Source organism: Pagrus pagrus (assembly GCF_965226575.1).
Source record: "Pagrus pagrus genome assembly, chromosome: 21".
Classification (NCBI taxonomy): domain Eukaryota; kingdom Metazoa; phylum Chordata; class Actinopteri; order Spariformes; family Sparidae; genus Pagrus; species Pagrus pagrus.
The window spans coordinates 6,651,384-6,676,250 of record NC_140208.1 but is presented as its reverse complement, the minus strand read 5'-3'; the positions used below and the strand labels follow the sequence as shown (position 1 = coordinate 6,676,250).

Genomic DNA, 24,867 nt, shown 5'->3' with positions numbered 1-24,867 from the left:
GTGTGAAAAGGAGTGAAGAAAAAAAAAGCCAAAATTTTCAACAGGAAAAAAATGTAATAGGATGTGAAACCAAGTGAATTTTAAATTTTTTTATAATATTTTCCCCTTGGAGATATTTTTTTTTCATGTGTGCATTGATGTAAATGACACCAGTGTAAACGGACTGCATTGAAATCCAGCGTTTAATAAAATGACCCAAAGTATTACTGATATCATCTTGACATGTTTGGGTCCTTCAGGGAGATACAGGTATTCTCTTCTTCTTCTGAGCAGTGCAGTGGTTCATTGTGACCACAGGGGGGCAGACTGCTCTCATTCTCACCTGACTGAGGGGGAACAGGACAGGTGTGAACAGGTGACTGAAAACAACCAGCTGGGTGGTTTGGATGATTTTCTGCTGAGAGGACAGAAGACAAAGCGACCAAAAGACAACATTTTAAGCATTAGATTAAAACGTTTAATAGTTTAATCAAGGCTTTATTATGAGCCCTTGAACTTTATGGTTGTTAATAATTCCTTTATTATTCTTATTATATTTTTAAAATGCTTCTTCCCTGCCTGAATTGTCTATAATTTACTTGGGATTACACATTTTTCTTGTTTTATCACATCCAAAGCGTCAGAATGGCTCCAGAGATCTTTCATTACTCAGCCACCTTGAAGAAAAAGTGTGACCTAGTCAGAGAGACAGGTTGGAGGGAGGGGGTGACTCGTGTCTCTCACAGCTGATCAGTATCACAGTGAGATACATGGCTCATCCCCCGGCTCTGTGCCCGCCGCGCTGCGTCTGGCTGTGGAAACGTTGCGCGCAAAAGCGAAGCGCGCGTCTCCAACAGTCAATGTCTGAGCGTGCGAGTCCATCAGGATGAACCTCTCCTCGCTGAACTCGTCCTCCTGGAGAGCGGAGTCGGTGGTCATCTCTCTGGGCTTCTCGCTCATCTTCCTGGTGGGCACCGTGGGGAACTCTCTGGTGCTCGCGGTTCTGCTCCGGAACGGACAGATGAACACCAAGACCACCAACCTGTTCATCCTCAACCTCGGGATCGCGGATCTGAGCTTCATCATCTTCTGCGTGCCCTTTCAGGCCACCATCTACACTCTGGATGAGTGGGTGTTCGGTCCTGTGGTGTGTAAAGGCGTGCACTTCATCATCTTCCTCACCATGTACGCCAGCATCTTCACCCTGACGGCTGTGTCCCTCGACAGGTGCGTCCAACACGTTCTTATAAATGTTAACAGATAGAAAAGTTCCTCACATTTATTGATTGTGAGAATCAAATGTAAAGTCAGATTTTATTGACCTGGGAGTGAACTGATGATGCAGGGGCGTTGATAGGATTTTGGATGGATGGATGGATTTGACTTTATTATGTGTTAAAGCAGTCAGGAAATAACCAAAAAATGAGATTAAAGAGACAAAATAACACTTAAAAAGACAGAATAAACAGGTTATAATAAGCAGATTGGAACAGAAAATAATAAAAAGAGAAGAAATCTTCATTTTTTATATAAAAATGCATCCTTATCACTTTACGCCTTTGCTGTCACGTAAAACTAATCAATTCCAGGACAGTAAACACACCAGCTCATCTCCTCTCAGATCAGCAGTGATTGAAACACGTACACACTCAGACAAACTCTCCATTAGCAGCTCAGGCTCCATTTGTGTCCTGGTATGCACGTCAACACACCCAGAATCATCCATTTCCTGCTTCCTGTTTTATACGACTGTTTTCCAGCAATTTTAAATCGTGTCCAGTTTCCTCCATTTTAGCTGAATATAAAACTTTCCTACAGAGATGAGTCCAGATGTCACTGCAGCAGATATAAATATATATTTTTTTTTAAATAATTACGCACATTTATTATCAGCAGCCTAAAAGCTCTCAGAGAAATCTCAGTCAACATCACAAACTACAGTAATTTGATTTATTGATTCATATCTTTCAGTATTAACCCGCCTGCATTTAGGAAAAACTCCTAACTTTTATCTTTGGTGGTGGCTTTTGGGAGAATTTTTTTTTTCAGGAACATTTTTGGGGAATTTTTCTTTTTTTCAGGTGATTTTTCATTTTTTTGAGATTTTTTTTTTTTTCAGGAGATTTGGCTTTTTTTCAGTAGTCTTTTTTTTTTTTTAATTCTGATTTTTTATTTTTTTTACTTGGTTTGGCAAATGAAAAAAAAACGTTTTCTCTGGTTTTCTCGTTTTCTCTGGTCCCCCTGGTTTTCATAGATGGAAAAAAATTGGGAGAATTTTTTCAGGAGATTTTTCTTTTTTTCAAGAGAATTTTTTTTCAGCAAAAACATTTTTTCGTAATAATTTTTTCTCAGGAGATTTTTCTTTTTTTTCAGTAGTGTTTAAAAAAAAATCTTCAGATCATTTTAATTTTTTTACCTAGTTTGGCAAATGAAAAAAAGTTTTTTCTCTGGACTTTATTTCCCCCGGTTTTCACAGATGGAAACATAAAGACAACTTTTTTCCCCACGAGTTCTCAAGTCACAAACACAGGAGAGAACACAATTCAGATCAGAGAAAAGTTCATCACTTGCCCCTCAGGGCTTCCCTATAACACTGATGTTAGCCTGCCAGAGAAGCAAACATTGATGTTAGCTTGTTAGAGAAGATGTGATAAGTGAAATGAGACGACTGTTGTCATGGATACAGGCAGTCCCCAGTACAATCAAAATACAGATTTGACAGGATGAGCGCTGATTGAAGAATGGAGGTAGCAGTTCTGATGAGGATTTCTTATGTAAGAAGAAGACAGAACATGGGACAAGCAGGTAGGACATTTTCATAACAAGGCCCTGGATCACGTCTTCTCTCTGCTCTTGCAGGTATTTAGCCATCTGCTACCCTCTCCGCTCCAGAGAGATGAGAACACCAAAGAACGCGCTGACCTCCATCTGCCTGGTTTGGGCCTTGGCCCTGGTTTTCTCCGGTCCGTATCTCAGCTACTACACGCAGATGGACCTGGCCGGCACTGTGGTGTGTATCCCCGCCTGGGAGACCAAACCTCGCATCATCATGGACGTGTGCACCTTCGTCTTCGGCTACCTCATCCCGGTCCTGGTGCTCGGCCTCACCTACGCCCGCACCATCCGATACCTGTGGACCAGCGTGGATCCCGTGAAGGACATGTCCGAGTCGAGACGCGCCAAGCGGAAGGTCACCAAGATGATCATCATCGTCGCCGCTCTCTTCTGCCTCTGCTGGCTGCCCCATCACCTGGTCATCCTCTGCATGTGGTTCGGAAGCTTCCCCCTCAACCACACAACCTACGTCCTCCGCATCCTCTCCCACCTGGTGGCCTACACCAACTCCTGCCTCAACCCCATCGTCTACGCCCTCGTCTCCAAGCACTTCCGCAAAGGCTTCAGGAAGGTGTTCAGCTGCTCGCTGAGGAGGAAGGAGGTGAACAAGGTGCACGTGGTCCAGGCGGTGAACACGGTCAGCAGCATGGAGACGTCCAACTGAAGACAGCAGCCAAGAACCGGACAAGACGGAGGAGAGGAAGAGCCACCTGAACATTATGAACTATGAACATACCCAGAAACTGTCTTTAGATGACTTTATGACCCAAAAGTATTAATTTCATCAGTCTGTTGAGTAAACTTGTCTGTGAGGACGACATCAGAACAACAGAACAGCTGCAGGGCAACAGAGGAAAAACTTTACCGATAGAAAAAAACGTTCACGCGTGAAACTGTGTGAATTTGTTAGTTATTTTTTACAATGTATCAAACTGAGTGAAGAGCAGAATTCGATGTGACTCCGGGTGTTTATTCCTCCAGAAGGTCTGGCTCTGCCCCTCATGGTAATTACATATTGTGCATTTAACTGAAGCTTGAAAGCCACTTTGCCTGATTTAGGTCGTCATTGTCACCCAAAAGTTGAAGAGTTTGTCGATGGAGTGTCTCAGGACAGTTCAGGATTAAAAAATCTCAGATAAACCTCACATTAAAACAACTCTGTCTGAGGAGCTGTGGGTGGTTTTGGACTGATGAATTGATTGTTATGCAACCAACAGTTGTCAGACAGATTTCCAGTGACTTCACATGTTGTGCTGCTGACTCAGCGTCTTGTACAGATACCTCCACGAGCCTCAGTGTCTTTTGAAAACGTGCTGCATGATCACTTATTATCATCGGAAACCTCAGTGTTGCATGTTGAGTACTTATGACTTGCTGTCACTGAACGTAAAACAGATATTTTTTGTGAGACACATTTGTGTTGTGATGCATGCTGACAGTGTTACTGTGGTGTACAAAAACACGTAGAACAAGAGCTGCTGGAATAATAAAACCATCAAGTTGTTGCATAACTCGTCTCTGTGTCTGCGCATCAACATGTGATACATCATGCCGCTGACTCCAGACGTGAAGTGTCTGTCGCAGCCCTTCAGTTGATCCCGAGTGAGATCTTTCAGACATACTACACCTGTCGAGTGGCTTCCCGGACACGATGTCTCACGATGGCAGTAAATACTGAGCACAAAGCTTTTCTCTCCTCTTCGCTGACGGTGTCAGGTTTAATGCATGTCAAACAGTAAGTCATAATCAATCTTTAATTTATTTTACAGTTGATCTTGAAGCGTAGTTATCCTCCTTTGCAGCAAAATCTATCGGCATGCTCACGATCATACTCGGGCTTCTTCAATGCGAGTCGTTAGAATCAGAATTAGAAACTTCTGAGAACGACGTTCATCTTACCTGTTTTGAATCCCCCCCCTCAAAAACACGACTTCCTGTCATCGCATCAGGCGCCAATAACAACTCGTTTATCATTTAGCGAAGCTCGATCCAGCAAAACATTTAAAGCAGCAACATTTTCATTCAGTCTCTTCAAGCGGAACAGCCTCGCAACACAGAACAGGAAAGCATTATGAGGCATGGTCGCTGATCGATGATCGATGCTTTTTATCGCCAAGGACACAAAACTCAGGATGTTGAGAAGGTCTGGTTGCCTTGGTGATAAAAAAGAAAAAAGGTGTCTTTACCTCCCAGCAACAGGATGGAAACACTTCACTCTTCAGACTGAAGGATAACTCCTCAGTCTTCAGTGAGCCATTTGTTTTAATTGTTAGTTTTTATCTATTTTCTGACGTTCTGCTCCTTTAATGTGCATTTACCTACGATCCAGAAAACGAGAGGAAGAAAAATCAGTTGTCTTCTGTTGGAAGTCCCTCAGAAAACATCAGAAGTGATCATTGATTCATGATTGCTGCTGTTACATGCACGTTTTCATTTCTCTACAGTGCACAAAAGCCTCCTCCCAGCCCGTTTCTCATTATGAATGAATTACTGCTCAGTTTAGACCAACAACAGGCACAGATGACCCAGATGATGAGTGATATAAGTAATGACCCGTTTCCTCAAACATTATGTATGTATGGAGCCATTTAATGTGTATTTTTACATTCCCCATCTACTTCAGATCTCTGCAAAGCTGTTCTGCTTGTCTTTTTTCACTCTGTATATTATTGTTATAATTCTTCACTCTGATGCAACTTATTCTATAATAATGCATCATAATTAATTAGTTGATTTATATTTTGTTTTAAGAATTTGTATCTGCAAAGTCACTAAAGCTCTGAAATAAATGTAACTGAGTATAAAGCAGCCTAAAGAGGAAATACTTGTGTTTCACATACTTGTAGTCACGTAATCGGCTTCAACGTGACAGAACGAGCTCGGGTCTGCACACCGAGCTGTCGGTGGAACATCAGACGCTCGTTATTTAAATGAAAACCAAACACAATCTGGAGAGACACGCTCAGTAACAACCTGTTCAACAAATACACACTCGAGCTCGTTAAGTATTTTTGTCCCATACACGCACATGTGGTGAAGACGCCTCGCTGACGAGCCTTCAAGTGTTCAAGCCGCAGACGACCCTCGAAGGCTCATTAGGATGCACAAGATCCGGATGCTCCTGGGTTTAATGATACGTTTCTGCTCCGAGGGAGAGAAAAGAGCAGCTTTCCCTCACGTCTGCTCGCTTGTTTATGCAGACAAACGCTCTCAAGTGGTGACAGAATCTAAAAATTAATCTGAGATTCAAAATTGGATAACAAACAACAAAAGACTCTCAATACTCAGCCCTGTGTTGTGTTTCATGTCAGTTAACCAGTCTAATTATCTGCTCTGCGTTTTGTTGTTGTGCAACGGTCATTAACAAAACAAATTACAACCGCGGCCGGTTCACAGAACTCCCTTTATTTGTTTGAAATGCTGAGCTGGAACGGCTGAACGGCATAAATACATCATGTTGATATCTTTGTACAAAACATTCATGAGACGGAGGAGGGTGACGTAGTGTGAGGAGAGTGCTGCTGGAGGAGCTCGTGTTCTGCCTGGGGTCAGATGTGTTTAAGGAGCGTGGGGAAGCGGAGCCGCGGTTGATCAAAGCGCAGCTCAGGCGGACGTGTCGAACAGCCTCTCGATCATCTCCTCCACCTCCTCCGGTCGATATTTGTGGTACTTCTCGGGGTTCTTGGTGAAAGAGATGTTGGCACATCTGGATGAGACAAGAGAGGAAAACGGTCGGTGTGGAGTCAGACCCCGGGGGGCTGCAACTGGCTGGCAGCTGTCATGTTTCAGCCTTTCCTTCAGTGTGTTGTATGTTTTTTTGTGCATTTAAACATGTTTGCTATGAAGCAGCATTACAGGAAAGGTTCGGAGGCATTCATCTGATGGATCGGACAATTTGGCGTCTACCGGATCCTTTAGACTGTTGAATTAACTGCAACGTTACTCCTGAAGCATGTCAAACCCTTTAAGTGTGCGTTTCCAGCGGCCTCACCTCTGCAGGAAGGTCCTGTAGGCGTCTGACACCACCTTCTTCTGAGACTGCCGGATGAAGTCTCGCTGCTCTTTGTCTGGGATCGCCCAGCCCTTCTGGATCTTACACAACTCCTCCAGGCCGTCGTTAAAACCCTGAGAGGAGAAACAGGTCAGACCGTTTGTTCTTTCGGGTTCCTGCTACGACGGTGTGGATTTTTAGAGGATTTGTTATGTTGAAACATCTTTGACCTCTGACCTCACCTTGAACTTGTCTTTAATGACCTGTCGCTCTTTATCTTTCAGCTGGAGGGAGGAGAGACGGCAGTTACAAAATGTAACGGAAGCACAGATGTTATACACTATTATTTATCTTTAAGATGTTTTTAGTTTTAGGGTTTTTTTTTTTCATTCATCTGATTCATTAAATTTTTCTCACTTCAGCAGGTGTGTTTAAAGCTATAATCTGTGTTTCTATATCTGAAAGAGTTCCCAGTGGTGATTGCTGCTCTACATTTGACCAGCAGGAGACACACTGTGCTCGCTGGGCACAGTATCAGCTTTTCTCCGCTGCCAAAATATCACACAGGCGTGTTAAAGTTGACACGTCTGTACCAAAGTTGGCTTTTCTCCGAGAGCGAGAGATAATAAAGTTCCGACCTTGGTGCCAGGTTGGAAGACGGGCATGTTCCTGTCGGTCAGGTGCTCGGTGACTTTCAGCCAGCTGCAACAGAATCGAATAGATCAGGTGAGGACGAGCACAGATGTGACAGACGTATGAAGCGTGCTGGAGTCTGTTTTGTTTACCTGCTCTTGTAGTTGTAGATCTGCTGCTCTATCAGCTCTCTGTAGTGACTCTCAGCTTTCTTCAGAGTCACAGTGACCAGCTGGATCAACTCAGACCTGAAGAGACATTCAGAAGTTTATGTGCTGGACGGATTCACTCGCTGACGACAGGTTCTGGACAGGATGTTTCAGCCCACTTAGAATTAATCACTTCAGCTTACAGCAAAACATGTTGCTGGTTTTCTAGAAATTTTAATGCATTTTTGTTGACTTTTCACTCGGGGGGGAAAATCTCCTGGGATGAAATGTTTTTTCCCCACTGTCTCACATTACATTTCTTTTTCATGTTGAATTTTCTTTTTTTTTTGTATTTCTCCTTTAATTTTTATTTTTACACGATAAAAAAATCTCTTGGGGAAAAATGTGTCTTCTGCCGATTTTTTTCTTCACTGTCACGTGAATTTTTTTCTTTCATGCCGATTTTTTTTCCAAAATTTTCTCAAAAAAAAAAAAGGGTCACAAAATTAAAAAAAATGTTTTTTTACACGTGAAAAAAAAACTTCTCCAGAGGGAAAATAAAAATTAAGTTCACCTGGTTTCACACAAATCGTTTTTTCCAATGAATTTTTTTTTTCATTCAGTTTCAAATATGAAAAAAAAAACCTGTGTTTATTTCGGTGTTCGGTTTCACACATGAAGAAACAAAAATTTCTCCTGAAAATCCCTGTTTTACACATAAAGGTCTTCATAAGGTCTCACACAAGAAAAAACAAATCTCCTGAGGGGAAAACAGAAAATAAAAAGTTTGCTCCGTTTCACATAGAAATTTCTCAAGAATATTTTATTTTTGCACGTTTTCACCGATACTGAAAAAAAAAAGAAACTTAGAAAGATTATCTGGCAAAACTTTTTTTTCACCGGTTCAAGTCATAAACACAGGAGAGAAAACAATTCTCACTTGCCCGTCCGGGCAGTATTTTCTGTCCATAGATCCACAGTTCATCTACACAGTTCATCTACACAAATCATTCATTTCAGACATGAAAGAGACAAAAAACAGGAAACTCACTTCTCCAGCGACTTGAGGATGTAGTTGTAGTTGTTGTGCAGAAAAATGGCGCTCAGAGCCGAGTCCTCGTACACTTTGGACTTACTGAGCAGGTTCAGCTGCAGGTTCCCCAGCACCTTACCTGAGGGGAGAAACTCAGCCGTCAGGTCCGAAACAAAGCCCGCTCGTGTTCATGAGGACAGGCGGTGGTTCTTTCTATACTCACATATGTAAGTGCTGAGGAGCCTCTTGTTGAACTCGGAGGTGTAGCTGCTCGCTGATGAACTCGTCTCTGGAGGAAACACAGAAGCCTTCAGCACCGACGCGACTTTAAATTCACTCAATAACCCACAATTATCAGTTTTACCGCTTCATTTAATCTAATAACACTCGTTTCATTTTCTCTTTAGATCAAGACTGAAATCTTCATCTGCACTCCATCTCCCCTCCTGATGATAAGTACTAATTACAGAGGAGGCACTCAGGTTTCCATGGCAACACCGTAAGTGTCTCTTTATGAAACAGACTCCTCTACAGTCACTCTGCATTAACGAGCTGCAATTACAGTTGTAAAAATCAGCATGAAAACCACTTCAGAGCACAGAAAACATTCAGAGTCAGCAGCAGAGGTGGAAAGTCACAAAGTACATTTACTCAAGTACTGAACTTTAGCACACAGCTGAGGTACTTGTACTTCTACTTTATGCTACTTCACACTTCTGCGTTACATATTGTACTTTTTACTGCCCTAGATTTCTCTGGGAGCTTCGGTTACCTTTCAGATCGTGATTTTATTTATAAATTAGCTCAACCTGACGCTGCTTTGACGTCAATGAATGATCAATAACATTCCAATAATAAATGTATATTAAAGGTAGCACTTTGAATGGAGCCACTTTACGTTATGAGTACTTTTACTTCAAGTCCAGTTTTGCTGCCAGTACTTCGACAGGACAGTTCAAACCAAAATCAAAAACACATGTTATTCCTCTCACCTGTAGTTTTATTTATCCATTTGGATGGTTTTGGTGTGAGCTGTAAAGTTTTGGAGATACTCATGAACTAACTTAGCTTCTTAAGATAGCTCACATCACAGCTGAGCCATGTATCTCCAGCTGCAGCCGCAGCACCAACTTGAAGGAACTTGGACCTCCAACTGTGGTTCGAGCAGGTTCGCAGGCTGTTTTGGCCAAAAACTACATTTCCTTGTTCATAAATATTGTAACTGAGGATCATGAATTGCGCCCACATTAATGAAGATGATAAACGAACAATGCGAGGCTCTGTAGTCTGAACCTAGATATGTATTTTTGATTTTGTAGTGAACTTTCCCTTCAAGCAGGATTCTCTCTCTTCTTACATCTATTCGTACTTGAGTAAAACATCAGAGTGCTTCTCCACCACTGCTCGCCAGGAGCCTCCACGCGGTCTGTTTCTTACCTCGGGGGTCTAAAGGTATATTGTAAGTGTCCCCCAGTACTAAAAGGGCCGAGGCAAGGCAGAAGAGAAGAGAGAAGAGGCAGAAGTGCAAAAAGGTTAGAAAAGATCTGTTAGTGCAGAGTAAGCAAACAGTCATCAGCCAGCAGCGAGGGGGTCGAGTGTTTGAAAGGAGACGAGTAATGAAAAGGAGACAGGAGGGAGCCGGGGAGATACTGCAAATACTGATTTACAACCCACAGAGGAACGCTGATTGGATTATAATTCATAATTAATCTGATTTAAACAAATGAATCAATCTTTTTCAAGTATCAGAGCCCCCGAGTCTGAACACATGCTGGTCTCAGAGTCACAGAGGCTCCCCGAGAGAGAAGAGACAACGTGAAGCTGCGAGAGGAGAGGAGGAGGAGGAGGAGGAGGAAACATACAGAATAAGTGAGGGGAGAAACTGGAAACTGTGACAGTGTTGGACTGGTGTTACTGAGGGAGGGTCCATGTGATCATCTGTATGGTCTTCTGTCTCTGGATTCAGATGCAGTGTCTGGACAGTGACTTGTTTTCTTGTCGGATCAGATACAAATCTAATATTGCTCTGAAGCAGCAGAACACACAGATGTTGAAGGTGTGATTACCAACATACGAACAGTTTGGGGAAATCTGTGACAGTTAACAAATTTAAATCTTGTTCGTATCATAAAATGCCTCAAGTAATCCATTAGTTGTCAATCATTAAATTAATTGCTTATTTTGATAGCCAGGTAATCAGTTTGAGAAATAAAAAAAAAACCTCAAATTCAAAACCAGTGTTCAAGTCAAAATTACAACTTCAGCGCTGTTTTTTCCCTTATTTTTTTTTTTGTCATCCTTGAAAACACGTGGAAAAAACAATTTCAGGAGAAAAAAAATAATTGGGTGTTAAATTGAGTGAATTATTATTTTCTTTTTCACAAGTGAATCAAAGTGAAAACATTTTTTTGGGATAAGGTTTTGAAAAAAAAAAAAGAAAAAAAATTCTGCATGAAAAAAATATTTCATACCTGAAACAGACTGAACGTTTATTCTTTCTTTCTTTCCAGGAGAAATTTTTGTAATAATAATTTCTTTTAAAAAGTTCCACGTTCCAGTTCCACTGTTTCTGCTATCCTTGAAGTAAGAAGGAAATGTGGATCCTGGGTTAATAACAATTCTTGCTTTTGCTTTGTGTTCAGAAGTTCTGCTGCCGTTTCCTAAATTTTGGGGACTGCGTGTATAAAAAACTCCAGAACCAAGACATGAAAACACATCACTGTCCAGATACTTCCTGACACATGAATGCATGTGTTGTGCAGGTTAACAGAGGACCCATGTTAGTGTAGTGACATGATTAGAGGAAGCAGCATCGTGTCAGCCCAGCGGTGCAGCCGGAGGTCTGAGGTGACGACAGCTAACGAGTCGTGTCGGCGTGTCTCTACCTTGTGAGGCCAGCATGGCTCCAGCTGTCTCGTGGAAGTCCAGCAGCTGCTGCAGGAACAGGATGGCCTGCAGAGAGAGAGGTCAAGGTGAGCATCGCCTCGGTTTATTCATTAAACAGAGACGCTCTGCCGTTCCCAAGGAGACCACCTGGATCCCCAGAGACGGACAAAAAGCAGAGTCCTTGTAGGACGGTGTTGAGTGTGAAGTGCAAAGAGAGCAAATAAATCCAGAGACGTTACATAACAGAGAAGTGAGAGAGCGTTAGCTTACGTTGCTGGTCAGCTCGTGAACGGTTCCGTCCTTGGGCATGTTGTACTCTTTATCAGGATCGTTCTGTGGTCAGACAAGAGAGAAATCAGCAAATAACTCTGGAGTATAATCAGCAAAAAGATTCAAATGTGAGCTTGTTGCCTTGATGCTGTCTGCAAACTCCTCCAGAGCTTTGGCTCCAATCGTCTCCATGGAGGTGATGAGAGTCGGCAGCTTGTTCTTGGTGCTTGCTGCTGTTCCCTGCAGACGAAGGACAATAAAGTTAGGTAAAAAAAAATCTAATATTATTTATATGCAGCAGCATTCTGTATAAATAACGAGACTAAAGTGATTTTGACCTGCAGAGTTGTGTCAAACTCCGACTTGTTCATCTTCAGGTGCCTGAGGATGGGGAAGATGGTGAGGACGGCCGAGTAGTCGTGACGCATGATGGCTCTGCGAGCTGCAGACACGATGTTGTCCCCCTCCAGCATCAGGTTGTCCAGCGCCTCCTGTGGACAGACGAGGGGACAGGAAGGAAGCAGATTAGACATAATGGAGACGTGAATATTTTCTGGTTTCTTTCCTGCTCTGTGACAGTGAACTGAATATCTTTGGGTTGTGGACAAAACGAGACGTTTGAGGACGACATCTTCGGCTTTGGGAAAACACTGACATTGATGTATCAATGAAGGAGACTCAGTCCATCATAATATCATAATCTGCGTTTGACCTGAATGAGGGAGTCGAAGGTCTTCTTCTGGTGGTGCTCGGGGATGATCTCTGTCAGCAGGGCGTACTCGCTCTGAGCCAGCTTGACGAAGGCACTGATACAGTGGATGTACGAGTCGATCTCGATGTCCAGAACGTCATCCTTTCCTGAGAGGTACACGAGGAAACATCCAGTCAGTCGGGAAACAGACAGATTTTTTATATATATACAGAGACATGAGGTCTGGTGCGGTTTCTGTGTGTATGTTCAGATGCAGGGCGGTATGAAACTGTGCTTTGTGTGTTAAAGATAATGAGATGTGTTAAAGCTGCAGCAGGTGACACTTGTATCAGCCTGTTTTGTTCCTTCTGTTCCCCACATGTTCCCGTCACTCACCTGCGGCGGCCCCGTGCTTCTCGGTCAGGGCGTCACAGTGGTGTTTGACCCGCAGGTCGTGATCGTAACCTGGTGGGTGAGGTGGGGGCAGCAGGGACACAGGCCTAGTCAAACCACCGGGGTCGTGACTAGGCCAAAACCTGAAGCTGGAACATCTGTACCGACCACCACCAAGCACCCAGCAGGGGGGAGGAAGCAGGGACACCCACTGAAGGGCCCACAGAGGGCGTGTTTTGTGTGTGTGACTCATATCTACGTTAGTCAGTGTGTGTTTCAACTACAAGAGAGCTGGAAGAGAAACGTCACAACAGCTTCTGATTCACCGCAGCTTTAAAGGTGAAAGGCATCCGTTCATACTGCGACACTGTTAAATATTTTAGATTCAGGCGGTCCGAATATCTTTTGATTTTGAGCTCTTTGAAGGCATCACCTCAGGCTCGTGAAACTCCAGTTTAGATGAAGAGGCAGAACGACAAACACTGGCCTTGAGCTCCTTTTCATTTACGCCTTCACCAAAACATAAGACCTATTCTGGGTGCATTGCATCATGGTCATTTGAGGCGTCTGTACATCGACTTCCTCCGTGATTTCGGGGGTTATATCAATCTGTATACTCTGTAGTTGAACTGTTAATAAACTTCATGTCCTGTGTTGTCGTTTTAATGGCTGCCGCATGAATTTTCCCTTGAAGCAATAAACAATCAATTGAAGCTGATTGATTTGTTTTTACGGCGGTGGCTCTAAAAAAAGGCCCCGGCTGTTGAGCTAATGTGCATCATTAATATAAAAGATCAAATTAATATTTGTTCACTGTTATTCTGCAGGAGATACGTTGCTGTGATGTCTATATTTGTCTCGTAATCTATATAAATTAGAAAAATACTGAATCAAACACTGACTTAGATCCAGAAATGAAAGGTCCTGCTCTTACATACGTTAAATTAAACATGTTTCAGGATGAATGTGTTTACTTTCAATGACTTAAATAAACGTTTGTCCCATCCAATCGTATTTCCCTGATTTATTTCACATCATCTGAATGATCTTGAAGCTGTTGTGACTGTCGTGAGGAGATTTATGTGCGCCTGTTGCTCTGAAAGAGAAACAACACGGCAGCACGACATGAGAAACACCGGTACAACTGTCAGCGAGGAGGCAGAGACAGACACCGAAGAGAAGACCGAGGTGCGTTACCTTCCAAAGGAGTGAGGTTAGAGCCCCCCTTTTTCCCATCCAGCCCATGCTGTGAGTACTGTTTCAGAAGGTTCTGAGCCTTGCGAATGGTCCCTGGTCCCATAAACACAGAGACAGAGTCCAGAGGAGGGAGGGGGCCAGGTCCAGACAGCCAAGAAAAGGAGGAAGGAGGAGGAAGAAGAAGAAGAAGAAGAAGGGAGAACTAGGAAGTGAGTGATGAAATACAGACACCACCACCGAGACAGGCAGCAGAGGTTTGTATGTGGAGGGGGGGGGGGACAGCCTAGCACCACAGCTACAACAACAGGATGTTCAGGAGAGAGATGGAGCGACTACGGCTACGTCATGAAAACACAGCCGAGCACATGTGCTCTGACACACAGTGCCCAGAGTGATGTAAGAGCAGAATAAACAGGTTAGGTCAGTTTAAACACAAAACAGCCATCAATTAATACAATTAACAGTCATGTCCAGCATTAATATCACTAACATTACCACGACATGTTGTTACATGGTTTAGATCTACAGGACATTCATATTCTCAGGATTAAAACACAACATCTGAGCTTGGTTAGCGGGTTAGTAAGCATGTAGCACGAGTAAAGCTGCGGTCGTTGATTTATTTATGTGGGGGCAGAAGATTTCTGCATCATGGGCTTATTATTGTTAGCATTTTAGCAAACAGTTGGCTATTAACACATGCAGCAAACACAGAGCAACTTTATCTTCCCATTGGAGTTTTCCCTGTCCAATATTTACTTCACCTGAATCCGTCCTCATTCTTTACAGCTACAAAACCTTTCTAAAACCATTATTTATTTTTTTTCCGGTGCTGCTCTGACACTTCAGCAGAAGCATTAGCAGGACCGAGCTGTGAGTGCACGTTGATGAAAGTAATTCAGATTCGAGCAGCGATGATTAAAAGAATATATATAAAACAAATTGTGTTTGAGACCGGACCAGAGAATCAGCTACAAACTGTTACACACATGATCCACGCTGCACAACTAATTTACACAACACTGAAACTCGGCAGCCTCTAGTTTCATGGTGGCAGATGCAGTGACGGCAGGTTTTCATTTATAAAGCATCACACATAATTAACCTGCAGGCTAAACATTTTAATTGTGGAGCCTACTTTGTTTTTGTAAAGTCTTCTTAACATTTTGGATCGACAATGCAACAAAAACACAGTCAGCTATTAACGCTAAAGGTTAGTAAAGGTGTGTAACACTACATCTTTCATGCATTACAGAATCCTGATATCTGAGTTTATTAAATAAGGTACACAGGTGCGCCAAATAAGTGAACGTTATTTGTCTAAAGTAATTTTCCAAGTAATAATGAAAAAATTCACAGGTTCCAGGTTCTCACATGTGAATACTTCATAGTTTTCTTTGTCTTCTCCGATTGTAAACTGAATATCTTTGAGTTTTATTTGTCTGTAACAAATACAAGTTTTAAAGTTGTCACCGTGTCCCCTGGGAAAATGTCCCCCCCCTCCATGTTGGGAGATGAGAGAGGACAGGGGTTAAGACCGTATGTACTGCAGCCAGCCACCAGGGGACCAGTATTGGGGAGTTTACTTACAAAATGTATCGTACTATATATTACTAGTTAGTTTCATTTGAAAGTAATCAGCTACTTTACAATATCAGTGTTTATGCATCGTAATGCATTACTGATTACACTACTTTTGTGTTACTTTGACCATGAAGTGGCGTGGGGAGGATAAATTCTTAAAAAAACATCAATGAACACTTAATTTCAGGTGATAACCGACTATACAGTCAATAACTGTGATATAGACTTACACATACTGTGCTAGTAGATTTTATGTTCACTGGTTAGGAGACATGTTTCCTTATTTTTAGGATGATAAACCAAATGTTTTCTATCAAGCAGCTGCAGGCAAACTTGTTCCACCTTTCCAGTCCCGTACTCGTACTGGCAGCGGTTTCCAGCAGCACATCCCACAGTGAAACTAGAGGCCCACATCTACTGTCCACTGAAAACAACCCGTGACATCTCTCCAGAGAACATATAAACTTCTGCACTCTTACGATCCTACTTCTCACTGCTAAACAAACTCATGCTGTCACTTAATGTGGCATCCAAAAGGACAGAAGCAAGCACGAGGCACACACTGAAGCTTGTCAGTTTACCTGGGATGTAGACTGTCATCACAACATTGGGATTATGAAAGAGGAAAGGATGAAGGATTAGTTGGAGCTGACTGTAAAATCACAGGGAAACAGTGTGGAGTGGTAGCGCTGAACCGATCAGTGAGGAGGATAATTAGAGAGACACTTGAAACAGAATAATGTGGCTGGATGGTCATCTAATCAAACAGACTTGATGTGGTGAAGATCGTGTGCTGCTGTCATTTAATAATCAACATTATGCAGAATCGTGCTCTTTTGTGAGACTAATCTATAAAAGAGGGCTTCTATAGACGAGTGTGATCATGACTGAGGCGGAGCGATAATGGAGTTCGTTTGAGGAGGCGCGGTTGTTGCTGACCTGGTCTCTTGGGAGCCTTCTTGGTGGGCGTGTCCTTGCGTTTGGTTTGGACAGCGGGCGAGTAGAGGATCCCGGAGGAGGCGCTGTTCTTACGGAAGTGATCCTTCAGGCCTTTGATGGAGCGATCGAGCTGGTTGGACCTGATCTGGAAGTAGACGTTCATGAAATCTGAAGGAGAGAGCAGGAGAGGGGTGAGGAAGGCTGCTGCTGTTTCTTACTGTCAACAAATCCCATAAAAACACCAACAATGGGTCCATGTGTTCCTCCTGAAGGTGGAAGAAAGTGAAGAAGTTGGGGCCTGTTTTCAGCGGCAGAATAATCCAAATTTGGGGCCCTATCTGAAGCCCGATGTAAACTGGTATTTACAAGCAGCAAAACTAAAAGCTGAAATTTAAAACTTGGCAGGAATTAACAGAATTCAACAGAAATAAACATTTGTAGACGGGCTTTTTTTTCCGGAGGACAGCAGCTTTACTCCAAACATCTTTACTGAAGTGTGTCTGCAAACTTTTGGATGTGTACAAGAAGATAAAACACTGATTAATATTAGATACCGAACGATCCCGTCCTCGTGTCAGGAGATTAGTTAGGTACATTATTCACATTCATGTCAAATCGATTCATGGCCAAGTGCACAAAACACTTCATACTCACATTGTAATATGTCATTTGATTGAGTGTGATGTGTATGTTTATAAGCATACGAGGCAGATTCATTTGTATTATGTTGCACAATGATGCATGATGTAATAAATCATACAAGCTGATCACATTTCCACCTGATAAGGGTTTAGAAAATCAGTATGACAGCCTGAGTTTGAAAAAAGAACTAATCTTAAAACGGCCTTTAAAGAGAAATATTTTACATTTCTAACAGAATAAAAAAGTCAGCAAAGCTCACGTTTTATGACACAGGACCTTTATATTTCATGCAACCCCTTACGATGCCATGAGAAGTCCAGAATCAAGGTTGGTTCAAACTGACTTAAGACTTATTCTTAGATCTTTACAACATGCAGAGCAAAAAGTAATCTCTCCACTTTAAATCTACTGTACTGCGGTCCCTACAGACTGACTTTCTGTCCATACCACGTATGATGTGGTTTTAGCCTGTTGCTGCTGTTTCATTCTCGCCTCCTCCTCTGTGCAGCTGATAATGAGACACCCTGGACCTGATCTGACGAGCCTTTGAGATGGAAGCTGTGTTGATAGTAACAGTTGTATTTTTCTGTCATCACTCTCGAGAAACAAACCAGATGTGAACAATCTTATTTCTCTGTGTGAGAGCTGCGAGACATGAATCTGAAAGAGGAAAAAAAGAAAAGGTAGAGACGGAGCAGTGCGGAGCAGCAGGATGTAGAGCCATCAATATAAAGCCGTACCCTGGTTACGTCCGTACTCCACCAGCCAGCCGGCGATGCAGATGATGTCTTGGAGCACGGCTTCGGGCAGGTGTTCGAGCACGACGTCCTCCTGAACCTCCAGCTCCTCGTCCACGCTGATGGCGTCCAGGATGAGGATCGGGGGAACGGGTTTACTGTAGCGGGTCAGCAGGCTGCGGAACTCGGCCTCCAGCAGCTCTTTACCCTTCTCAAAGCGCGCTTTCTGCAGAGAAGCCACAACGTTTAGTGTAGTTTCAGGAAAATTAAGGTACACATGAAAACTTTTACAGCTAAGTAACCAAGGTTTTGGTTTTATTTTACAAAATGTAAAACTTTTCTGTGAGCGAGTAGCTCTGGAAATCTTTGTAGGTCATCTATCTCAAAAGAACAAGAAGTGTAATTAAAACACTAAATATGGAGCAACTCCTTTAAGAGTACATGAATATAAAGATAAAAGTTAACACTGTACCACTGTGTTGAGTTCGGGGCTGTCAGGGTTGTTATCTTGAAAGTATTCAACAGCCTTCTGGATCTTTGCAATACAAGCGAGATACTCATCCAGTCTGCCTGTCGGCCTGAGACAGAAGCATCCAGAATCATGACACGTACAATGTTTTGTACATCAGTTCCCCGACAACAATAAAATACCAGTCTCACCCCTCTCTGATGATCCTGTCGGTGTCTTTGGCCACGTGGTAGTAACTGATGACGTGGTCCATGCAGGACAGGGTCTTGTCCACGTTCTCCTGCAGACGCTGCAGGTTCTCCGTCTGTTTGTGGACCGGGATGATGGAGTTCTCCAGCTGCATCAGGCGACTCTCGAACGAAGACAGGATGGAGACCTTTGAGGGCGAGAACGACATCAGCACGGGTCAGAAACGGACATCGGTCTGCTGCAATGATGCTTTGACAGCAGGAAAGAAAACAGACACACCCTTGCATCTCATCTCTGCTTCCTCAACATATATGCTGACAAACCAACTAACAGCCATGGGTGGAAGCACAACCTTGGTGGAGATAATAATGTTAACTGCAATTATTTTCAACAGGGTAATCGTGACATGAAATTTTCATATCCTCCCATGTCGTGTGGGCACAGAAGAGGTCCTCTGTTTGTACATGACAGAGAAAAGGCTCTTATGCAGGGCAGGTATAGCAACTAATTAATAATGGACCTGGGTCAATTGTTCTTCATCTATGACTAATGAAGGAGTTACATCTTTGAGTACCATTAGGGGTGTGTGTGTGTGTGTGTGTGTGTGTGTGTGTGTTGATCGTATCGTACCATCCCCTTGGTCAGCTGATCACTCTTCTCCAGGTTTTCTCTGATGAATGACAGCGTCTCCTGCTCCTGTAACGTCACACACACAACCAGTGACTCACTTCTCTCATGTTGGCAGCACGAAGTGACGTTTAACTTATCAATAAATAACAATCTAAACAGCAGCTGGAGCCAGTTTGATTAATAAGCCACTGAAAGGCTCGTCTGTGATGCTTCCTTCCTCCCCAGCCATGTCTGACCTGCTTCAGCTTCTCCTCTATCTCCCGCTTCCTGGCGGACGCATCCTCGGTAGGAATCATCCTGGAGGAAATTCCCAACAAAGGACGGCCACCGGGGAATTATAACCGATTAACAGACCGGTTTTAGGGCATAAAAATGACAACAACGACGACCCGAGGGTAATGTTGTGGCTAGCTACCAGCAACGATGTCAAGCTAGGCGGGTTAGCGGTTACAAGACAGTTTCCGGTTAGCGTTTCAAAGTAAATCACCGTGCTGTTAGTTAGCGACCAAACTGACCTTACCTTACACTTATTATTTACCAATAGTATCAAGATCAGTGCGAATTTTATGATTATAACTTTCATGTGAATACATATATTACGTCTGTCTCCAGATTTTCGGCTAAGAAAAGAAGAATCCCTGTGTACAAACCTGAGTAAGCTTTATTTTGAAAGTGCACTCCTCCAAGTTCCGGAAGTGACCAGTTGACTTAACTTGACAAAGGCGAGGCTTCTCTTCCGGGTCCGTCAGCTGATCCTGGGACGGTTTGGAACAACATTGACGCCATGTTTGTTGTGGCCAAAACAATTAATACCAATTATTAATAAATTATAGAGACGCTCGTACTTCTTAATTAATACATTTGTGTAAAATACTCAACTCATACCACGCTACATGCAATAACACAAACTAACCGCTGGGGGTCGTTGCAGTCTAGTGAAGCACCAAAACAAACAGTAAAATAAAAAAATGTGTTCAATAAAAAGATATTAAAAATTATAAAACCATTATATTCACATGCAATTATACCTAAAATGTAAACAGTAAAATAATTGTATAAAATGTTTAAATTCAGCTGAGTATCATATTTGTTCGCCCCTCCTGTTTTCATTATAAAGTGATTAATTGCAGGTAATTTTAATTTAAATCCAGCAGTTTTTCCCTGCAAGCAGACCAAAGCAACAGCCAGTAACTTAACTGACTCTGAACAGTTTGGCTTGACAGACAGACTAAAATGTTGTGATTATGGAAATATGCTGTTGTGACACAACAACTGCTGGAATCAAACAAAAATGACCTGCAACAAAATATCAGTTAATGGTTATATTGTTTGTGTTGCTTGTTTTTAATAATAATTATTTTAAATTAAGACAATTTGGGTCTCAAAAAGAAAAATCCCAGACTTCTCCTCGAACCAACAACAAAGATCAAACCAGATTTAACTTTTTTCTTAAATTTTACAGTGAATAAGAATTATATTCATAAATAAAAACAACCACCATGTTCGGAAAAATGTTACAAATGTATTAGCACAAAAGAAGATGTTCCACATAGTTTCTTTACATACATATTTACAAATCTCCTGGAATACTTTACACTCTTACTTTATAACACTGTCTATTGCACAAACAAAATGTTTGAACAATACCTCTCACAAACAAACTGCATTATTTACTTATATAAAGATTGGAGTTAGAGGGAATGAAAAAACAAACTAAATAAGATACCAAACTAAATGAAATATCTCCGGGAGCAGTGAGACTACAGGACACATCGAACTTTAACATGTCAAGCCCTTTTTTTCACTCATGCATTTACACCTCAGTGTTAGCCAGAGTCTGAGGGTTTATTGCCGGGCTCCAGTTACTGAAAACAGCTACCAGACCTCAGACCTCAGAGCTCCCTCTGTCAGGACTGATTGAATCACACGTTACATTAAAAAGAAGAAAAACGCATCACAAAGTGTTATTTTCATTTCACGTTGCAGAAACATTTCTCTCTGTGTATCCACTTGCTAAAAGAATAAATGTAAGAGCATTAACAATAATGCAAACGTGTTAAAATCGCAGAGCGGCACTCTACGATTCCTCTTCTTTGGACATCGCCTGTGGATGAAAAAAACACAAGACACAAACATGAGAATCTGTGAAACAGAATAATGTGAATATTCTGTGTCTTCTAGTCGAAATTTAAATCACCTGTTTGAGAAACTGTCGTCCAAAATAATTTGTGGCCATATTCTTCAAGCTGGTCTTGCCTCCCACTTTACACCTCACGTAGCCGTAGAGGTTGGCCCCTTGCAGCACCACACCCATGATCACTACAGGCTGTGAGGGGGAAGACAGAGTATGACAGAAATGGGACATTATCTTTTATTCATTATTTCAGGCTGATTACATTCTACATTTCTTTGATTACCAATAAATCACAAGAAAAGATTGAAACCAACAGTGAATGTATCTCCTAACAAGTATAACGTGTGTATCACAGCCTGAAATATCTTCTTCCTCTGGGCCATAGAGATCCATTGTTGTCCAAAAGCTATTTAAAACACATCAGTCAGCCACTGGGAGAAAGTTTCGTCATTACCATGAACACACACACTGTAGTTTAGTCTGACTCATCCTACACACACCACCCTGCTGCCACAAATACTCACTAGAGTCGGGCTGCAACTAACTATTATTTTCTTTGTCACGTATGTACTTGATTAATCTATGAGTTGTTGAAAATGCTGAAAAATGTCGATCAATCTTTCCTAAAGTCCAATATTCACATTTAAAAGCTGGAATCAGAGCCTTTGTTGTTGACTTGTTTTTTAAGATTACATCTGCATTAGGCTCGGTGCTGAGTGCACAGGCGTTTGGAAACTATTGTTGGTTTCAGCGTTTTTGTGGGATTTGCTGACAAAAACAGGGTTCCTCCTACATTTAATTGCACCACGTATTCATTTTCTATTTTTAGAGCTGCGGGCCTCTCTCCGTCTCTCTTAGGGGCCCGATTAGACAGCTCAAGATTGATTTACGCAAAAACACTTAAAAGCCTCTAGAAAACAAATAGGAAAAGACGCCGGTCACTGCAAAAACTGCTCTCTCTCAAATCGAGCCCTCACTCTCTCTCTCTCAAGCACAAAACAAAGACTTTATCTTGGCCATCTTATGTAATTTTTTCGTAAAAACTTGTAAGTGCAGCTGGTTAGGGCCGATGTGATTCGGTGCCACACTGGTTTTAATAGTGTTAATAGGCTGCGTCATCAACACAAGCCTCCCCCACGAGGCACAAAAACACAAGTTGTGTTTTTTGAGGTGACTTTATAAAACACACTGCTGAATAAAGTCAACAGAGAAGTCACAGGGACGGAGAAACGGAGACCGATGGGGTAGGTGCCACAGTGACACTTTTGTTCTGTGGGAACAAGTTGAGAACTTACCACCCATTTAATCTTGAAGGAAAAGAGGGTGCTGAAAGCAAAGATGACCCAGAGGACCGGACAAACGATCAGTCCGAGCCAGAAGATTCGGGACTCGGAGTCTGACGCTTGCTGTTTCCCAGTACCCTGAAGAAAACAGGATATTCTCACAGTCAGGACAGCTGCAAATAGTATAAGTTGGATTGACAGTAAACAAGTACATTCATCAACTCCATACAGTACAAGAGGTCAGTGTCATATGGGGTTAAGGAGTCACATGTGGGATGGAACAAGTACTGCAACTGCGAAGTAAACTGGAACAAACTGAGGAGCATCTCACCTTCCTAGACTCAAACACCCAGTGGCTGCGTCCATCATCGTCCACCTGGTTCCACCAGCGGAGACCAACCATCAACCTCCCAGTGATGTTCTGTAAATGCACAGTACATTAACATCAGCACAGGGACAAGAATTCATGTTGCTGACAAGAGAAAGTTTCTTGTAAAAGAAGCAAACAACAAACCTTTACTGCCCAGAAGTCACACGAGAGCAGGAGGATTATTGTCACCATGCAGGCGATGAAACTTCCACCAGTAAACTCACAGAGCAGGTACACGATGACGGCCATAACTCTGAAGAAGAGGTGGAAGAAGGAGGCCACTGGATGCCTGATAACAGAGACATATAACATATTTCAACTACATTACAGAAGCTGGAAACACAAAACATCTATTAAAGCAATTAATCAATTATCAAAGAAGTTGTTGTTGCTGGTCTGCTGTACGTCCCCTCCAGAGACAGTTAAATCCATCAGTCATGTGTTAACTTACTTAATGTTCGACTTCTTTGACCTTTTCCCCGCATCTTCCTCCGCATCAAACAGAGACACGTCTTCATCGTTGTTATCCTGAGGGATCAATAAGGAAGAGCTAAACCCCTGAAGACTCAGAACACAGGATCATCTCGACTTTTGTTTACATCGGGTCACATGAGCTTGAATACTTGAAGTCAATGTCTCAGCTGAATTAAAATTCCTACACCACTTTGCTACCAGTGTTTTGTTCAGAAACTAATTTGTAATCAGTAAGAATTGTATTGTAACGTCACGTCATGTAATGTTTTAGCTTTTCTGTCTGTAGCTTGATATGTCACATGCTAACTGTCCATTGCTAAACCATTTGAACACATTTGCTCACTGAAATTAAACATGACTAACAACAATACGATGCCGTTGATATATCTGCGAGTTTATACTTCTATTTGATGAAAAATAATGACGTGTCAGCAGAAAGGATAACGTATTCAACTTTACTTTGCTACCGCTAGCTGACAGTGAAACACTTCAGCTGCTAGCTAGCGTTATCTGACTACTAGCGACAAAGTGTTAACGCAAAGACAACCCGAAAAACACGTTTAGGTGTTTAACAGAACAAAACTGTACATGTACAGTGTTTTTGAAACGTTTAAATTAAGTTAACGTTGGCTGTGTAGAAATGTAAATAGCTAACTTGCCCACTAGCATGCTAGCTAGCCGTCTAGCAACATTAGCACGACAGCTGTTCACCGCAGCTGGGAGGATATTTGTGTTGACGAACTCATTTTTCAGCAGTTTTTAGTCCTACGAGATGAAAAGACATCAGCTGATTGACATATCCTATATAACAGATAAGGTGTAAGTATTAAAAATCGCCACTTACTGTTAACATGTTGAAATCCGAGCAGGCTCTTCCTGGTTACATGCTCAGTTGGAAGACACGTCACTCTCCCAGTCGGTCACGTGACCAAAACGTGCCACGTAAGTAGTACGTCATCAATTTCGTGGTTGAATTATACATTTAATTGAATTGTTTACATTTTATTCTTATTACGAAATTTCTCTATTACGTAATTTAATGACAATATATATTTTTGAATCATTGTTGATTGTTGTTTTTTCTTCTGTTTATTGATTATTGATTTATTGTTTATTGTGGCTACATTCAAAACAATTCATATCTGTGAGGCCTTGTAGACGTATGTTGTACCTTACCACACCGAGTCACACAGCACTACCAGAGCGGACAGTTTTCAAAATAAAACAAACCGGGTAAACATCTGGACATGATTTGTGTTGTTTATAAGTACCAAGAACCTTTTTAAAGGCCTGCATCATTTGTTCACACAGCATGTTATTATGTAAGAGACTGCACTTCAAGTAAAACCACCAGCTTAC

General features: G+C 42.1%; 3 protein-coding genes across 14 annotated transcripts; 1 reads left to right on the top strand and 2 right to left on the bottom strand.

The window, feature by feature from the left end:
• Positions 1-542: 542 nt before the first annotated feature.
• LOC311250266 (galanin receptor 2a) lies at positions 543-4,325 on the top strand. The gene is made up of 2 exons (XM_084341863.1): positions 543-1,206; positions 2,839-4,325. Exons 1-2 carry the CDS (start codon positions 866-868, stop codon positions 3,476-3,478), a joined length of 981 nt encoding a protein of 326 aa, XP_084197989.1. The 5' UTR covers positions 543-865; the 3' UTR covers positions 3,479-4,325.
• A 1,873-nt stretch (positions 4,326-6,198) lies between these two features.
• Positions 6,199-19,692, bottom strand: exoc7 (exocyst complex component 7). Of its 12 annotated transcripts, XM_084342812.1 has the most exons (22): positions 19,484-19,578; positions 19,248-19,313; positions 18,620-18,804; positions 18,432-18,537; positions 17,963-18,185; positions 16,581-16,748; positions 16,223-16,234; positions 14,058-14,150; positions 12,864-12,932; positions 12,489-12,634; positions 12,115-12,267; positions 11,918-12,016; positions 11,777-11,839; positions 11,506-11,572; positions 10,058-10,096; positions 8,844-8,909; positions 8,639-8,759; positions 7,591-7,686; positions 7,444-7,507; positions 7,048-7,089; positions 6,806-6,939; positions 6,199-6,520 (listed from the first exon to the last, which is right to left on the bottom strand). In XM_084342812.1, the coding sequence occupies exons 1-22, from the start codon at positions 19,541-19,543 to the stop codon at positions 6,418-6,420; spliced, it is 2,175 nt and encodes a 724-aa protein (XP_084198938.1). In that variant the 5' UTR covers positions 19,544-19,578; the 3' UTR covers positions 6,199-6,417. The 12 variants fall into 12 exon arrangements, with proteins under 12 accessions (XP_084198938.1, XP_084198929.1, XP_084198927.1 ...); XM_084342803.1 differs by lacking the exon at positions 10,058-10,096 and having other exon boundaries at positions 19,484-19,692; XM_084342801.1 differs by lacking the exon at positions 12,864-12,932 and having other exon boundaries at positions 19,484-19,692.
• Positions 19,693-20,749: 1,057 nt separating this feature from the next.
• tvp23b (trans-golgi network vesicle protein 23 homolog B) lies at positions 20,750-24,432 on the bottom strand. The gene is made up of 7 exons (XM_084341959.1): positions 24,353-24,432; positions 23,486-23,562; positions 23,179-23,323; positions 22,996-23,085; positions 22,677-22,802; positions 21,445-21,573; positions 20,750-21,351 (listed from the first exon to the last, which is right to left on the bottom strand). Exons 1-7 carry the CDS (start codon positions 24,359-24,361, stop codon positions 21,325-21,327), a joined length of 603 nt encoding a protein of 200 aa, XP_084198085.1. The 5' UTR covers positions 24,362-24,432; the 3' UTR covers positions 20,750-21,324.
• Positions 24,433-24,867: the final 435 nt, after the last annotated feature.

Bases quoted from the DNA above. Each gene is read 5' to 3' on its own strand.
- LOC311250266 (XM_084341863.1), top strand. From the start codon at position 866: ATGAACCTCTCCTCGCTGAACTCGTCCTCCTGGAGAGCGGAGTCGGTG. The intron at 1,207-2,838 runs GTGCGTCCAACA...CTGCTCTTGCAG, and splicing joins ACGGCTGTGTCCCTCGACAG to GTATTTAGCCATCTGCTACC.
- exoc7 (XM_084342812.1), bottom strand. From the start codon at position 19,543: ATGATTCCTACCGAGGATGCGTCCGCCAGGAAGCGGGAGATAGAGGAG. The intron at 18,805-19,247 runs GTACGATACGAT...TCGCCCTCAAAG, and splicing joins ATCAGCTGACCAAGGGGATG to GTCTCCATCCTGTCTTCGTT. The intron at 12,268-12,488 runs GTCAAACGCAGA...GTCTGTCCACAG, and splicing joins CCTTCGACTCCCTCATTCAG to GAGGCGCTGGACAACCTGAT.
- tvp23b (XM_084341959.1), bottom strand. The intron at 23,324-23,485 runs GTAAGTTAACAC...CTCTGTTATCAG, and splicing joins TCAAAGAAGTCGAACATTAA to GCATCCAGTGGCCTCCTTCT. The intron at 21,574-22,676 runs GTAAGTTCTCAA...TCCCCCTCACAG, and splicing joins CCTTCAAGATTAAATGGGTG to CCTGTAGTGATCATGGGTGT.